At 38.3% G+C, this 17,304-nt stretch overlaps 2 protein-coding genes and 1 long non-coding RNA gene across 4 annotated transcripts in view; 2 read left to right on the top strand and 1 right to left on the bottom strand.

Moving 5' to 3' along the window:
* Window positions 1-17,304, bottom strand: part of LOC146465230 (blastula protease 10-like) — a 532,877-nt gene that overhangs the window by 14,823 nt on the left and 500,750 nt on the right. For both annotated transcript variants that reach the window (XM_085128517.1, XM_085128518.1), the window contains 5 exons: window positions 15,195-15,560; window positions 13,635-13,652; window positions 12,322-12,519; window positions 7,662-7,841; window positions 1,931-1,956 (listed from right to left, as the gene is read on the bottom strand). In XM_085128517.1, the coding sequence (XP_084984643.1) occupies window positions 1,931-1,956; window positions 7,662-7,841; window positions 12,322-12,519; window positions 13,635-13,652; window positions 15,195-15,560 (788 nt within the window). The remainder of the gene's footprint in view (window positions 1-1,930; window positions 1,957-7,661; window positions 7,842-12,321; window positions 12,520-13,634; window positions 13,653-15,194; window positions 15,561-17,304) is intronic.
* The window catches only part of LOC146465265 (uncharacterized), a 283,446-nt gene that overhangs the window by 111,998 nt on the left and 154,144 nt on the right, over window positions 1-17,304 (top strand). The window lies entirely within an intron of this gene.
* Window positions 1-17,304, top strand: part of LOC146465270 (uncharacterized) — an 84,422-nt gene that overhangs the window by 5,916 nt on the left and 61,202 nt on the right. The gene's annotated exons all lie outside the window — the stretch shown is intronic.

Genomic DNA, 17,304 nt, shown 5'->3' with positions numbered 1-17,304 from the left:
GAAGTCCCATCGTCCGTAGCACAGTTGAACAAGCAGCCAGTGCGTTTTCTGCGTGCAGTTTTAAGATTCCATGGGTATCGTCCATTGGGCACAAAGGATGAACTCGTTCGCTTTTTCGCGTTGTTGCTCCTTTCTTTTTTTAGTTCCACGCGATAGAGTTTTTAATATTAGCCGAAGCTTTAGAAATTTAAAAAGAACATCTTCTAGACGTGATTGTGCATATTTTCTATTAAAAATTAATTAAATTTAACCCTAATTTTTTTTCCAGAAATCCAGGCGGGAGGGTGGTCTTTTGTTTTGGAAATCCAGACCGGAGGGGGGGTCTTGTGCTTCAGGAAATCCAGGTGAGAGGGGGGTTAAAAAACGACCCCATCCGTCGGGGGGGGGGGGTGGATTTTTTCTGGAATAACTCAATTAAAACTACATTCACGATCGCATATTCAAGTTTCTGTTACACCAATAACGGTAAAACGAAAATTCAATTCACTTTGAATGTGATGTTGAATTCTTCGAGATGTTTCTTTAAGCAACGAATATTTGTGTACAAAAAAGAGATTTTTGATTGCAACTGTTTGCTGTCAATTAACTATTTTGAACGTATTTAATACCCATCATTAGTAAGATATTCTGCAGGATGATGCTAGAACGGATCAAGATAGGTATAAACAAGAGGCTTCGAAAGGAGCAGGCTGGGTTAACGCCAAAGAGAAGCACAACTGAGCAGATCTTTATATTAAGTAACATCTTGGAGCAACCAAATCAGAGGGGGGCAGGTCACTCTGTACATACACCTTGTGGACTTCGAGAAAGCCTTCGATTTGGTACAGAGAGAAAGCTCATGCAGCATCATGAGAAGCTGTGAGATACCTTGCAAGATGGTGAGAGTAATAGCAGACACATACGAGGACTTTGAGTGCGCAGTTTTTGACAGAAGTGACACTACATCAGACTGGTTCAAAATCAAGTCTGGAGTACAGCAGGGATGTGTGATGTCAGGATTCTTGTTCTTTCTGGCCCTGGATTGGACCATGAGGAAGGACAACAGCAGACAAAAGAAGAGGGAAACAGTGGAATTTCACAACAGTCTTGGGGGACCTGGATTTTGCCGACGACATTGCCCTCCTGTCATCCAAGTTTAAGGACTTGCACAAGGAGAAGACTGGGAGACTGAAAAAAAGAAGCAGCCAGAGTAGGCCTTAAAACTCAACGCAAGAAAATGCAAGACACTGAGGACTGAGTATGCTACCAATAAGGAGAGCATCGTGGTGAATGGCAGGGAGGTGGAAGACGTCGAGAGTTTCTAAGTACCTAGGAGCGACTGTAGATAAAGAGGATGGAGGCAGTTAAGATATTTTGAACCCACTGCAGAAGGCTCACAGTGCATTCCATAGGCTTGGGAAGGTGTGAGCAGTAAGAGGAATAGGAAGGAGAACCAAGATACGCCTATTCAAGACGTTAGTTTGACTGGTCATGCTATATGGCGATGATGCGTGAAAGATCACAAAGGCTTACCAACAAAAGCTGAAAAGTTTCCGATGCCAATGCCTTAGACAGATAATGAAGATCAAGTGGCAGCAATGAGTGACGAACCAGAGAGTGGTTGAGATGGCAGAGATCAATGAAATAAGCTGCGAGGTACGACGAAGAAGATGTAACTGGTTAGGACGTGTGTTCAGGAGAGAGGGTGAAAACGACTGTTTTACAGCATTAGGGTGGACTCCAGAAGGACGAAAGGCGAGAGGGAGACCAAAGACCTCTTGGAAAGGGACTGTTGAGAGGGAGAGACACAAGGCAGGGTGGAAGAGTTGGAATGTAGCCAAGGCGGCAGCACGGAGCAGAGAGTGTTGGTCAGAGAATGTGTCGGCCTTGTGCGCCTACTGATGTGCAGAGAATTGATGATGATGATGAACGCACTACCTTCATTAATCACAACACTGGTGGAGTTGCCACTTGAACCTTCTTCGAGAAAATAACAATACAAAAATAATTGTCTTAAAATTGCACGGTTTAAAACTATGTGGAGAAGGCAGAACTTAGCAAGTGTTTGGTATCCAAAAATAAAATGATTCCAAGAGCACTTGCTATGGGGGGTAACCATACATTTTTCAGAGATAAAAGCCTTAATTTCAATTTGGAGAAAAATGCCATCCATTACTTTGCATTTAAGAATAACCGTTGCTTGATTATCTCTAAAAATAAATTAATGGGTGGTTACCCCCAATTTTCTTTTTGGATTCCAACAGCCCTTGCAACGACCTGCTTTCCCTGCATAGTCATAAAACATGGCAGAAATACTTCTTTTTTAGTAGGCACCATCCTTAAAAATGATTTATTTCTTTCAAAATCATACAGTGCTTTAAGGCTGTGAATCAGAACCAAAATATGGAATTTTGTTTCTTGCAAGACACCAAGTCCCCATGCCATGCTAAAACAGAGCTGATTTGGAGCAATAAATCATACTTGGATTTCAAGGCCAAAAATTTAATGGAACATTATGGGAGGCCATATCATTCAAAAGTGGTACGAGCTCACGATTGGTGATCGAGAACACCATCGCTATGATCGAGATTCACGATTGGTGATCGAGAATGACGATCGCTATGATCGAGATTCATGATTGGTGATCGAGAACACGATCGCTATGATCGAGATTCACGATTGGTGATCGAGAATGACGATCGCTATGGTCGAGATTCACGATTGGTGATCGAGAATGACGATCGCTATGATCGAGATGCACGATTGGTGACTGAGAATGACGATCGCTATGGTCCAAAACACGATTGATGATTGAGAACACGATCGCTATAGTCGAAAATATCGATCCCTATGGTCGAGAATATCGACTGTCGATTGGTGATCGAGAATGTCGACCAATAGATTGAGAACAGCAATTGGTAATTGAGAATTGGAAAGGACTGGAAACGAGTGAGGGATAATACACTCACACGTAGTAACCACCTGTGATCAAGATGGCGACCGCCGAATGCGCCGATGACCAAGATTGTCGAGACTTAAAGGATTTTTTTGGCTCCATGAAGCAGTGCTTCGATGAAGTGGATAAGGAGCTCAATGAATTTAATTCTATTCCTTTAGACTATTTAGAGTTCGTTATTTTGTAAAGTCAGAAAGAAACTTGCCTTAGTTAAGGACGGCGGGTGCCTACTAATACCGAAGTATTTTTGTGCGGCTTATGACTATGCAGGAAAAACAGATCTTAGCAATTGCAAGGCCTCTTGGAATCCAAAAAGAAAATTGGGGGTCACCACGCATTTTTCAGAGATAATTAAGCAATAATATCTCTAAAAAGCGCCAAAATATAAAGCAATGTATGGGATTTTTTTCCTAAATTGAAGTTTAATTATCTCTGAAAAATGCATGGTTACCCCTAATTTTCCTTTGAGATACCAAAAGCACTTCCTAAGTTCTGCTTTCTCCATATAGTTTTAAGCCGCGCAAAATTATCCCTGTATTAGTAGGCACAACTCGAGTATCTCGAGATGCGCAGAACGTCTGCGCAGTAACAATAGTAGGCACCGTCCTAGTTTAAATTTAGTAACAGTTAAAATCACAGTGATGTAAATCACTAGAGGGAAGTGCACTTTTACCAACCCTAGTTCAACCTTTAATTTTCCTTTACCATCACAAGTCTTAGTCACCTTCCTTCACTGATCTGGCACTGTTATGAGATGTGACAAAAGGCCTTAAGTGATTTGGGTGCTCTTAGTGTTCTCCATAACTGGATGCACTGTGAGTCAACCCAAAACTCAAACCAAAAACAAATTTGACCCTGAACAAGCTGGACGGACATTACTGTACACACTCAGTATGTAGACAACTTACTGTATTTGTTGAGGGGAAAGTAACAGGCATGAAAAGACAGTCATTTAAATCCAGGATACATATGTACGTGTACAACAAAATCAATTGTATTAGTAACAGCTGTAGTTTGCTTTGAGTTGTATTATTTTGTCCAGCTTTTGGAAGGGAGGCTGCTAGGTTTCAGGATTTACAATAATCATGAATTCACTAGATCCCTTTCTATCACTGTTATTTAATGTTTGATATTCTTTGAGAAATGGGGAAGAACAGGTAAGTTGGAAAAGCAGGAATAACGAATTTGGATTTTTTTCACTTTTCCTTGTGCTTTACAATAACATTAAGGAAATATTTACATGTATTCAATGGCTCACATATGTAACCACGTGCATGGGAGGTGTGGCAGAAACAAAAATGAAGGTAAATTCCACTGAATTCCACCATTCCAGCTTTTCCAGCCTACCGACATTCCAAGGATTGTAAATCAACAATTCTATGGTCCATATTGGGTTAGTAATGTTATTTTATTAACTCACATGAAAATACAGTTGTACTGTTACATTTGAGCATAAGATTTCCAGCTGTACTGTAATAATAATAATAATAATAATAATAATAATAATAATAATAATAATAATTATTATTATTATTATTATTAAAAACTGGATCATTGTATAATGCAATTCGAGCAATTTGATTGGCTTAGCAGCCATGGTATATGAGCCATTATACCATGCCTAAGAAAAAGAGACCATTAAATTGTCTTCTAATTGTTACTTGCAAAGTGGAATCTGCAAAATCTAGCAATATTTTGTGATTGTTTTTAATAAAACAATTATTCCACTCACGCTTGTTGGATATAAGATTATAGCCAACTCGGCGCTATGCGCCTCGTTGGCTATCTATCATCTCATATCCAACACGCGCTCGTGGAATAATTGTTAATTATATAATTATGCAGCAATATTGTTATTCATCATCATAGTAAGCAGAATTACTGGAAAAATCATAATAAATTTATAGTAATCACCTAACTTGAATATGCTGCTACATATTTGTTCTGTAGTTCCATACAGCAAAACTGAACACATTGAACTACAACTTTAAACAGAAACCTCAAGTGAAATGATAAACTTTCAGTGAATGTATCGTGTATTTATTAAAAACCCCCTGATAGTTTTCTCTTGTAAAGCTGTACCCCACTTCTGTCATGTTTCTTAAATTCAACAAACCCTTCTTTACGAATAAACACAATTCATCAACAGTATGAGGAGTTCCTTGAAAGTTAATGTTTAATCCACCTGAAAAATAATGTAAACTGCAGTTTGCAATCCCACCCTGACACCCACACTCGGTTTATGTTGTAAAACAGTAACTAATAACAGTGTTTTGTGTTAACAAAATGATAACTTTTTTCTTCTCTTAGAACTAGAACAAAACTGTAAACAGTGAGAAACAAAATTATCTCGCCTTGAACAATTTGAAAATCTTTGTTTCTATCAATGATTAACCTGTTATCATAACTTGAGACAACAACTTTTGTGTACTGAACATACTAAGTATAACCCTCTCCAAAATAGGCCAGTCTGTTTACACAGTCTATCACACACGTTGATTGAGATTCTATTGAGATATCAAGTTTTCTCGAGGGAAATGCTCGTATGCATGCTCACTTGGTTGGGTTACCCAGTGGCTCTGCTGATTGCGTTGCCGTTTCGCTGCCAAGGAGTGCCTTCTACTGCAGTTCTTCGAGTATTCGCTTTCCAGCGCTAGCATCGGAAGACGTATTCGACGCCATGTTTTTCCTCGAAGGCGTGAAAATTCGTTTACTACTTGATGTAAGTGTGAGTGTATTATCCCTCACTCGTCTCCAATCCTTTCCAATTCTCAATTACCAATCGCTGTTCTCACTCTATTGGTCGACATTCTCGATCACCAATCGACAGTCGATATTCTCGACCATAGGGATCGACATTTTCGATCACCAATTTTTCTTTTTTTTTCGACTATAGCGATCGTCTTCTCAGTCATCAATCGTGTTTTGGACCATAGCGATCGTCATTCTCAGTCACCAATCGTGCATCTCGATCATAGCGATCGTCATTCTCGATCACCAATCGTGAATCTCGACCATAGTGATCGTCATTCTCGATCACCAATCGTGAATCTCGATCATAGCGATCATCATTCTCAATCACCAATCGTGAATCTCGATCATAGCGATCGTCATTCTCGATCACCAATCGTGAATCTCGATCGTAGCGATCGTCATTCTCAATCACCAATCGTGAATCTCGATCATAGCGATCGTCATTCTCGATCACCAATCGTGAATCTCGATCATAGCGATCGTCATTCTCAATTACCAATCGTGAATCTCAACCATAGCGATCGTGTTCTCAATCACCAATCGTGAATCTCGATCATAGCGATCGTCATTCTCAATCACCAATCGTGAATCTCGACCATAGCGATCGTCATTCTCGATCACCAATCGATAATCTCAACCATAGCGATCGTGTTCTCAATCACCAATCGTGAATCTCGATCATAGCGATCGTCATTCTCAATCACCAATCGTGAATCTCGATCATAGCGATCGTCATTCTCAATCACCAATCGTGAATCTCGATCATAGCGATCGTCATTCTCGATCACCAAACGTGAATCTCGATCATAGCGATCGTCATTCTCAATCACCAATCGTGAATCTCGATCATAGCGATCGTCATTCTCAATCACCAATCGTGAATCTCGACCATAGCGATCGTCATTCTCGATCACCAATCGATAATCTCAACCATAGCGATCGTGTTCTCGATTCCAATCGTGAGCTCGTACCACTTTTGAATGATATGGCCTCCCATAGAACATACTTGTAGCCTCTCTTCCATCAGCACCTTCATTTTAGGGTTGGTAGTTCATAACATTGCGTGTGCACAAATGAACATGAGTTCTTCCTTCTTTCTCTCTGATTGCTGCTTAACTTATGCACAAACACATGAATAAAGGTGTAATGCTGTCCAACATTACGAACAGTGTGTAAACTGCATCATGTTTCCATTACTGAAAATGTTGCACTGAACAATAATACAATTTCAAACTGTTTAGTAAAAACATAATGAGGAAGTAGAGTTACACGCAGGGGATACTACTACCCATGTGCTGCAAACGACTTAAGTACAAGGGTACATCCCTGATGAAAATCTGCACGACCTTCAAAGATCCTTGTAGATCTCCAGGTACTATCCAGATACAATCCAACATGTATTCACTAAGAAGAAATAATGAATTTTTGATGGAGTCTGCTTGCAATGTAAGATCAACTAAGAAGACCCTTGGTGATAGGGTGCTTACCGTAGCGGCACCGTCTGTTTTTAACACCCTCCCACATCATATACGCCAGGGAAACGATTTGACTGTTTGAAGACATTATTAAAGACTCATTTATTTGAAATTGCTGATTGTAAATAGTTTTAAACCTTGGTGTATTTCTAAGCTTCTTATTCACAGTATTATACATTATACGAATTAGACCATAACTTAGATTTTAGTTGTTACTTTATCATAATGATAAAGAAATGGTTGCTTTTGTGAATATTTCATTTAGTTTAGTTTTATTGTAACATGCATTTGATCATATTTGTGCAAAAGAAGTCATAATAATAATAATAATAATAATAATAATAATAATAATAATAGTAATAATTATAATAATAGTAATAAGTTTTTACAACGGTCATAATAAAAATTATATAAAGCTGAATATAATTTACCTTAAACAACACTCTTATTAATAAGCATTTATTATGCAGGCAATAAATTTGCTCATTATCCAAGACACTTACTTGAATCATACACAACATAACCAGCAACAAAGCCTCTCTTTTCAAGATAACTGTTAGATTTGAACCTGATATAAATTCGCTCCTTTGTTGAGGTGAAGGAGAATGGAGTCCTGTAACCACACATTGAGCCTTTAATGGTGCTTGATGAGTCATATGACTGGTAATTGTTCCCTCCTATCACAAAAGGATGTAATGTGTAAGTCAGATTGATTTAAGTTTAACACTCACCCTTTAAACATCACTAGCGTACATGTAGCTTAAATCACTACACAGTGCAAAAAATATGCCTAAATTTATCTTCAGGTGGTTCAGATACTCTACCTCTGAGCATGTTGTTACAAAAAACACAAATTAGGGAGTGTTTACATGACACCGGCGGGACTTTCATTTTGGTACCAGTTCACTCTAGTTCCCTCGTGGCTCTTTATTCATTTACATGATAAAAGCACAAAATGTCATACCAGAGAGAGTCATACTGGTGTGATTTGTATAGGTAATCACATGATTCCGAGTGCAATTTGGAATAAATAAGCACGAGTAAAATTTTAAAAGGCTAGCAAAATTGCACGAGCCCGCAGGGCGAGTGCAATTTGTGGTCTTTTAAAATTTTACAAGTGCTTATTTATTCCAAATTGCACGAGAGAAATCATGTGATTACTTGTTAATAATATACATACAAAAATTTCAAAGGAGGTTTTGTTTATTTCTTGTCCGTCAGCGAATGCTCCGCCTACATGTCTTTGATTGGTTTCAAAAATGACAAGTTTGATTGACATACATGTTCATACGTACGGAAAACATGCTAAAAATACCATGACTCTAAAAAGAGCAAGTTTTCAAATCACAAAGCATAATTTTAAGTCAATGTTAAAAGAAGTCTGAAGTCAATCACCGTCCTCGCCATGTTTTCGAACTGACTGGATTTTAGGAGCCGGGGCTTTGCAGACAGTCCAGACTGGCGTGTTTTAGTCAGGTTCTCAATGTCCTCCAAGCCGACATGGAAATCTTCAACATGATGCTCTACGCCAAAATATTGAGTCAGGAGCTACCAAACCGTTTGTACCAGGACTTGTGCTTCAAAGCGTTTTGCTTTTCCCGACCACAGCTCATTTAATTCAGTGTTTGTCAGACTTCCTAGACTTGTTCGGCCGCTTGACTTTAAGCTAACCTTGTTGTCGCAGTAGTCGAGCTTTACACTCAAGAACTTGCTTCAAACCTTTTTACTCTCGGTTTCTAATTGTGAAGTATTTGTAACCTTGCCTTCTTAGGTAACGTTCAATTGCAGTGCGAAGACTGCCATGCGCGTATAGTCTTTCCCGTCTTCTTTACGCACTGTTGCGTGGAAATCCTCGAGAATTTTGTTGACTGCCTCCGGTTCATAGTTTTCAATATTTTGGTCGTAGCCCTTTTGTGCTGTCCAAGACCTCCAAACTTTTAGCCTGTTGTTTGTGCTTTGTTGAGTTTCCTTGCATTTTCCTTTAAACTTCGAATTAAAATGCTGTTACTCTCTTCAAACCTGTTCGCCATTTTGTTTCGAGACAGCCGATTTCCAAATTTGCGTACCTGTTAATCATTTTAATTTCACCTTTGTTGCACTGATTTCAACTTTCTGCACTCAATTTTACATTTCTGCACTACATTTAGGATAAATTGAGCCGCTCTCCACCAATCAGATTGCAGAAATTTTTGTATGTATATTATAACACCCAGGTAACTTTACCAGGGCGACATTTTCATTCCAGTACGAAAACTCATTCCAACGTCATGTAAACACGGTATGGCTGTTTGCTCCAGCATGAAATCACTCTCCTGTGAGTCTGGAACAGGTAGCGCATGTGCATTCTTCAACATCCAGTCCAATATGGGGTCACCTGGGCGTCACAATCACATTAATAATAATAATAATAATGACAATCTTTAATGAGAAAACTTTTTCACTAAAAGTGGTTTACAAAAAGGACCTCGAAAATTAAAAATTAAAAATTTACAATGAGTAAAAATGCTAAAAGATGCTACTAAAAACTAATCAATGAATTAAAAATCTGACGCTTCAAAATATTTACATTATCAGAGGCTCGTATAGTTTTGTCCAGCGAGTTAAAATCACTTACAGCATGATAGCCAGTTCTTTGTTCCACGCTTAAATCAATGAATTAAAAATCTGACGCTTCAAAATATTTACATTATCAGAGGCTCGTATAGATTTGTCCAGCGAGTTAAAATCACTTACAGCATGATAGCCAGTTCTTTGTTTACCCCAGTTTCTTTTAATGGATGGAATTCGTCGACATGAAGTGTCCATTCATGTAAACACGGTATGAATTCACATATGAAATCACGTGTGAAATCATGGTATAAAATCAATGTCTTACTGCTTTCAAATTCACACCGGGGCGAGTTTCACATGTAAACACACCCTTAGTTAGACTTTCCTGCATCAAGTTATATCAGGCAACATATACTAGACTGTGCGTACAATAAAAGTAAGCAAGCTCCACTTTGTCATGACTGTGGAGCAATGGCTAATTCAAATGTGCACATGTATACTGCATTTACAGTATGTTAAACCTAATGCACAGCTAATTCTTGTTTCGTGTATGCAACTCAGGCTTGACTATGTAGTGTATTCCCTTATTTGGATAATGTGCTTGTTCTTTGCAGCAATTAAGACTTGGTGTGTGAAAGTGCCTTTAACACTACAGAATGGTCAACGGCTGCTAGGGCTAACACAATAGCGTGATTCGTTACTATAATTTTGAAAAATTTTCATTCATGTATTACATTACACAGTAATAATATTTGTACATGCAACATCCATCTCTCTTTACACATGCAAGCTTTATGATGTGATATGTCACACGAATCAGAGCTGCTCTTAAGTGTACAGTGCAAAAGAGATACATTTGTACAGCGTCGGAATGATGCCTGTTGTCAGACTGCCTCACTTCCGCTCCATCGCTCTTGGAGGTCAATCAAGGGAGGTCTTTTAACACTACAGATCAGGGTAAGGCTGTTTAAACAAAACCTATAAAGCTGTCATGTTACTTAATCTGGATTAGCAATAACCGTACTTCAAACAACTCTGCCTTCTTAAAGTAACTACAAGAACTAAGAATAATGGGATTTTTGCGGCTACAGCCTTCTGGGAAGGTAAGTAGCTATTATGCTATAGTGTTGTGCTTAAGTCCGTAAATCGAAAGCTTTGGGAATTGCAGAATTTACCCGAAGTTGGGTCGAGTTCACCAGGACAAGTTGTCAAGATCTCCGTCGGCTTTATTTCTACGGAAGATCCTTTTATTCAATTCAAAGAATTGAATAAAAAATTCAAAAATTACATCAAAATTACATCAATTTGGAAAATACTTATGTGACGCAAGAAGCACACATGAATAAAGAACTGATATAAAACTTTCATATTTGTCAAGAAATCATCTCGTTCTCTGAGTTTATTTGAACTGCCTTTAAAAGTTAGGATACCACCATCACACTAGTATACGGAGCTCGCGGTTTGACAGAACACGTGTTTTGGAACTCCAACTCGGGTAAAACGCGCTGTGGCCACGTTTAGTAGACTTCCAGTAGCACATCCTTCGGTTTGTTCTGTAGGGGCAGTAACCTTTACGCGCGCCGGAAATTGCCAAGTGCCACGTTGCTATACTCGCGCGCAATTGCCCGTAACCGCGCGCGTTTGTGTTTGGCATGTTTTGATGAAGTATTAAAGGAATTATACATGATGACCTCAATTTGACCCTGAAATGAATTAAGAAACGAAGGAATTTGGCTAGCAGGACATGTAACTATTTATCATATTTCCTGTGGCTTTGGTGAAATTTTCGACAAACGTACTCAGTTTAAAAGAGTCGAGAAATTGTGCTTTAGTGACTCACAATTCGCTTGGATCGGTCCCCTTCATTCGAGGTAAAAATTGAACGAATTTGCTTTTCAAGCGTGAACACAGGTCTGTCTGAATAAATTTCTCAATTACGAAAGCTTATCGGCTGTTTATCTGTGTGTCTTGATTCACGGAATCTCTTCACCATGCGAGAGCCAAACCATATCTGTTACTGTCCCCCGTGTACTTTAAAAAGTGTATAAACAAACCGAAATCCTCCAGCGCATACCAAATTCACCCACGTGACAACACGATCAAATTAAGCTGCACAATTTTGGCACTGACTAGAGCTGTTTATTCATCCCTCTGAATTTTATACAACATTGCTTTTTTACTGCAATATTCTACAAAAATAAAGCAGTAGCCACATGCAGTCATAGACTGCCTTCTATTAAGCATGATATCTTGTTACATGTGCATGCTGTTTTGTAGTATTTTGACATGTGTCAGCCCCAACTGCAAATTACAATAAAAAATCCCTACACCTGTAACACTAAGACGAAAGGAAGCTGAGTTCTAAATTTTTTTTAAACAAATTATACAACTGAGCCATGTAAGTTCCTTGTTATCCGATGAACATTTGTAAGCTATTGCCTTTTACACAAATACTTGAAATACCATTAGTAACAAAGCGTTAGATGTAAGCATAATTTTCAAAGACAATTGATGGTTACATGTAGCAACTTTTTATTCATCCAACAGCAATTAACTTAAGGTAAATAAGAGACCCCCCATTAACAAGTAAAAATATGATCCTGTCACCTTTTACTTTGACTTTGTCATCATCACAACCAATATGACTCTCAAGACGAAAGTCCATAAAAGCAATTTTGATGCCTTTACCACTTCCCACCTCAATCTTCCAATAACAGTCCTTTAAAGATTGATAGTTACGAGGCCAATTAGGAGAATTGATTACTCCAGTATCAGAATGCATAGTTCGGGTTCCATAGCAACTGCCTACAGATAAAGAAAAGGTAAAATAGTTGAAGTCATGTGTTTAAGTTTATTTGTAAGTCCCTAGTTACACAAAGACAAAGTATATGTACACAAGTCCTGACTTACACTGTAGCATACTGTACATTCCAAATGCGAAGGGTCCCCCAGTTAATGACCCCCTCCCCAGAATATATGGTAGGCACCTCCTCCCCCACCTGCACCTCCAGTGGAATGTGAAACAGAACATAAGCTTTAAGAACACGTTCTACCCGGCGTTCTCTGGTAGGTTACTTGCGTTTAATACTGTAAGTACTCCACCAAATCTTGCTGCACAACCTTTGGTTCAATATTGTGTTTATTGTGTTTATTTAAATTCTCGCATTATCGCATAAAAAATGAATTCTAATTTGTGTTCACAAACGAAGACAAAAATAAGAAAAGTTTACAGATTGAGAATAAAACAGTATGCCAGGGACAGGGTTACAAAGTTTACAAGAGGTAATTAATTATTACTAAGAAAACATATAATATTATCAAACTACAGCTGTATATTGTAAACTTATAGAGACTACAGCTGTTTGAGTTTCTAGTGAAACATTTGTGCGCGCATGCCCTGGTCTGTGTCAGATGTTGTGAAAGAGGGCCACCTTTATTAATTTACTCCAGAGTCATCATGCCAGGTGTCTAATCTTAGGAAGTCTGCCAACTGTGTAGCTATATGAATGCCCAGGGTAGATAATACGCAGGGCTTGTTTTTGAACTTTTTCGAGTTGATCTGATAGATATTTGGTTACTTAAGGCGTAACGCCATACCACGCAGCAGTATTCCAAAATACCTGTAGAACGTACTAGGGTAACATACATGTAAATGGGAAAGAGATCAGTAGCAGGGACACCCCATGGTACAACACCCTGAGACAATACATGTACATGTAAGTTGTATCTAAGCGCTTTGACACCTTAGCAACCACTGAGGTAATAATTATGTTCACTCCATTTCAAATCACTCTGAATAATTAGCCCAAGCACTTCATGTGAAGTGTATGTCGCTGGTTTGATAAGTTTAGGAATAGTCATGATCAGTACTTTAAATAGTACAAGTTGCATTTTAGCATATATATTAGTATATTACTTACTAGATAGAGAACCTGAACCTGTAAAGAAAACAAAAGCAGGATGATTATTAACCTTTGAGTGTCAGCACTTGAAATAAAAAATGTCTTAAATACATGGTATTAGTCTATTACTGTATAAAAGTGGCTCATTCAAAATACTTCATGTATCTTCAGTTGAAAACTTTTGGAGATTTGTGGGAATTCGGAATGAATAAGGGTAAATTAAAACTACACATAATATCATCTTGAAACGAAAGTTTGGGCAATTTCCATGGAACCTTTACAGTTTGGGCGGGAGTGTTTTGTTTAGAATGTGGCGAGCTGAATTTTGCATTCAGGGCTGTCTTAAATTCTTTGTACATGAGGACTGAAAATTAGCAACACGAACCCATTAAGGTTTAAAATCATGATTGAAGCATCATTTAATACTCTCTCTAGCCCTTTCATTGCTGAATCTTCGTGTCCTTCATGTGGAACAGAATGCCCCACATACGAAAGCATTACTGAATACGTGATGCAATGTTTTGTATTATGTCATGACGCAGATGTTACGGTCTACAATAAAAAAGAACGTCACCAGAAATCCCACTACGCAATCTAACGCAAAAAAATTATGTCATGTTCTCTATTTTAAATTACCACGTGCACTAGGTAAAGTTGCCTTGTGTGTAATCATGGCTTATGCGAAGTACTTCTTCACTGTATACATGTATAATTCTGAAAACTTCCATAGAATTTCCTCTGGCCATATTAAACGAGGGTTAAAAAGAGCAAAGTTTGATTCCATTTGAAAATGTTATTGACTCAGAGATGAGAAAACACAACCAATTTAATCACTATCCGTGAGAGAACTGACAAGAGACTAATCTTAACCTTTATGAGGTCTTGTCCCACCTACCACGCTTGACTTCCTTGAACTACTCCACGACTGTCCAAGTCCTTTTTGTTCACATATCAAATCACACCAAATTCACGCTATTTTTTCAGCACAAAGTCGCTTATTTCAGCGACTGTCAATTACGTCATGTTTGCTGTTCAACTAACCTATTTTCTCAGGCAAATAAAGTTTTCAAATACTTGATGTGAAATGTTCGCGGCTAGTCTGACGTGGCACTTCGTCTCATCCAAAAGACTCTTCAGAGGCCTTAAGAATTTATCTAGGCAACCTCGTTGAGCATGATGCCCAAAGTCCTATTCGCAAATTCAAGATGTTAGTAGTCTGGCCTGAACAGGACTTTGGGCGTGATGCTCAACGACTTTGCCTAGAAATTCTGAAGATCTCTGAAGAGTCTCTTAGCCGAGACAAACGCCGCGTCTAACTAGCCACAAGCATTTCACAAGTACTTGACAATATTTATTTTTCAATTCTGTATTGTATAAATTTCAACTTGTGTACATGCAGTTGGGAATCTTTCTGCTATAGAAGGCGAAGTATACGAGTCTCAAATTAATCCCAAGGAATACTAGGGGACAGTAAACAGTCTACTCTTGAACTGTTTCCCATTATGTTTCAGCTTACAATAATTATTGAACAAAATGGCATGACATTTTATTGAAAAAAATAATAATTTATTTTATTACCTGGAAGAGAAACTGTAGAATATGTGGCCATGAATCCCTTGCCTCTACCAGATCTGTCACTCTTGAACCTTAATCGCAAGCAGCTGTCCGGCGAGTAAACATCAAATATCTTAGAGTTAGAACAATATTTCCCAATGGATTGTCTGCTACATCCGATGAAAATTTCCACGTAATCTTCAGAACAAGACGGCATTTTGCCCTTGATGTCAAATGTGGACCATGTAAGCCTGATGGCACGTTGGGTGAAACTGGATGAAACTTTGATGTCATATGTGCAGAATATGTTATCTGGATACGATGAACTCGAAAAATAACCTGGTGAGGTCACTGTTCCAAAAGAGCTTGAAAATGTCTTGTCACAATAAGCTGGCAAAAATTACAAAGAGCAACTGGTTGAGAGAGAGATACAATTGTCACTTGCTGTGCACAAATATGACATGCACTAACTATTATACCTACTGACATGTTAGTATAAAGAAGAGTCCAAGGGAGGGGAAAGGAGGGGGGGCAAGATAATTTTTTATCAAAGCCCTTCCATGTTCCTCACCGCTCTAAAAAAACAGGGACAAACTTGGTGAAATCTCCTTATTTTGAGAGCCTCCTGGAATTCACCATGGTCTTTAGTTATCAATGTTGGTAACCCAAACATTGATTCCCAGGTTGAACCCTACATATACAGTTAGTTTGTGCTGAGATGTCTCCTATTTCCCTTAACAGAAAGAAGAACTTCTCCACGATACCACTGCTAATTGTGTTTCAGTATCCTGTTTTTTTCCTGAGAAACTGGGAAAAGCCCTCAAATTGGTTGTTTGACAGTAGGCATCATATTAGATACTCAAGATTATAATAATAAAAATTATTATTATCATTATTATTATTATTATTATTATTATTATTATTATTATTATTATTATTATTATTATTATGCCAAACAATTTTATTTTTAGCAGGGTTTTCCATGAGACAGGTCAAAACCTGTGGAGTATTTAAAACATGTGTGACTATGTATTGGGATAATGTCAGTAATCATAAAGGAGTAAGGCAAAAATACTCATTTGTTTAGTAAGCTGCAGATTCATTCGTAGCATTATTGCTTTATCATCAAGGTTAGAAATAATTTCATGATAGTAAGATAGACCGGATCGGCACAGCGCGCTATAATTTTGAAAGCGATATTAACTGAGCTAACACTGAGTTCAGCACTGTTAATTCCGGCTTTCGATGTCAACTTCAATAATAATCGAAAGGACCCTTTAAGATTACCGTTTATCTTACACAACAATTTAGAATCAAAATCTTCGGACAAAAATTATTTAATGTTGAGGGCTGCCGGCTGTAACTGTTTCACTTTGACTGTTCCGCTGCGTCGCTCAAAGGAACGAATGTAGGAAAACGAACCAAACCCTCGACTTTCGTTCGCCAAGAATTTTACACACAAAGGAGTACAAAGAACTCGAGCGCTTTGGAGAGTAAATTTTTCTTATAGGTGCCGAGATTAAAATAAATCGAAGCGAAATCAACCAGTCAGATTTGTCTGGTCCGATTTATTTTGAATACGCCGGGACTTTCATCCCAGCGGGAATATTCTGGTAAACCAATCAGATCGCAAGACTAAACAATAGAAGCGCTTGTAAACAATAACAAATGGCCGCAAAGCCGAATGGGTGAAAGTGGGCCCTTAAGGTTTTCAAGGCCAGGCTGACAGTAAAGAAGGCAGCTGAAACACTAGCCTTGGGAAGGATACTATAGAGTGTATTAAATCGTTGATAATCTTTATGCCTTTCCCCAGGTAGCAAATATTGAGAATGATGTATTATTCAGCAAGTGACACATGCATACTCAGAAAAAAAAAATCAGCGAGAGTGCTCTGTCAGGAGTCCAATCCTAGCAGTATGCAGGATGTTTGTCCCATGAACCTAGTTTAATGACCGTCTAAGCTAGCTGCCATGAGTCTCCTGTAGCTCAGTGGTAGAGCATCCCGACTAGTAATCGGAAGGTCTGATCGGAGCACTCGGATTTTTTAATTCCGAGTATGCCTGTGTCACTTACTGAACAATACATCATTCATTTATTCACCAGGCTTAAAATATTTCATCACATTTATTCCATT

This window comes from Pavona decussata, unplaced genomic scaffold (assembly GCF_977016875.1).
Source record: "Pavona decussata unplaced genomic scaffold, jaPavDecu1.1 SCAFFOLD_156, whole genome shotgun sequence".
Taxonomy (NCBI): domain Eukaryota; kingdom Metazoa; phylum Cnidaria; class Anthozoa; order Scleractinia; family Agariciidae; genus Pavona; species Pavona decussata.
This window is presented reverse-complemented; position numbering and strand designations above follow the sequence as displayed.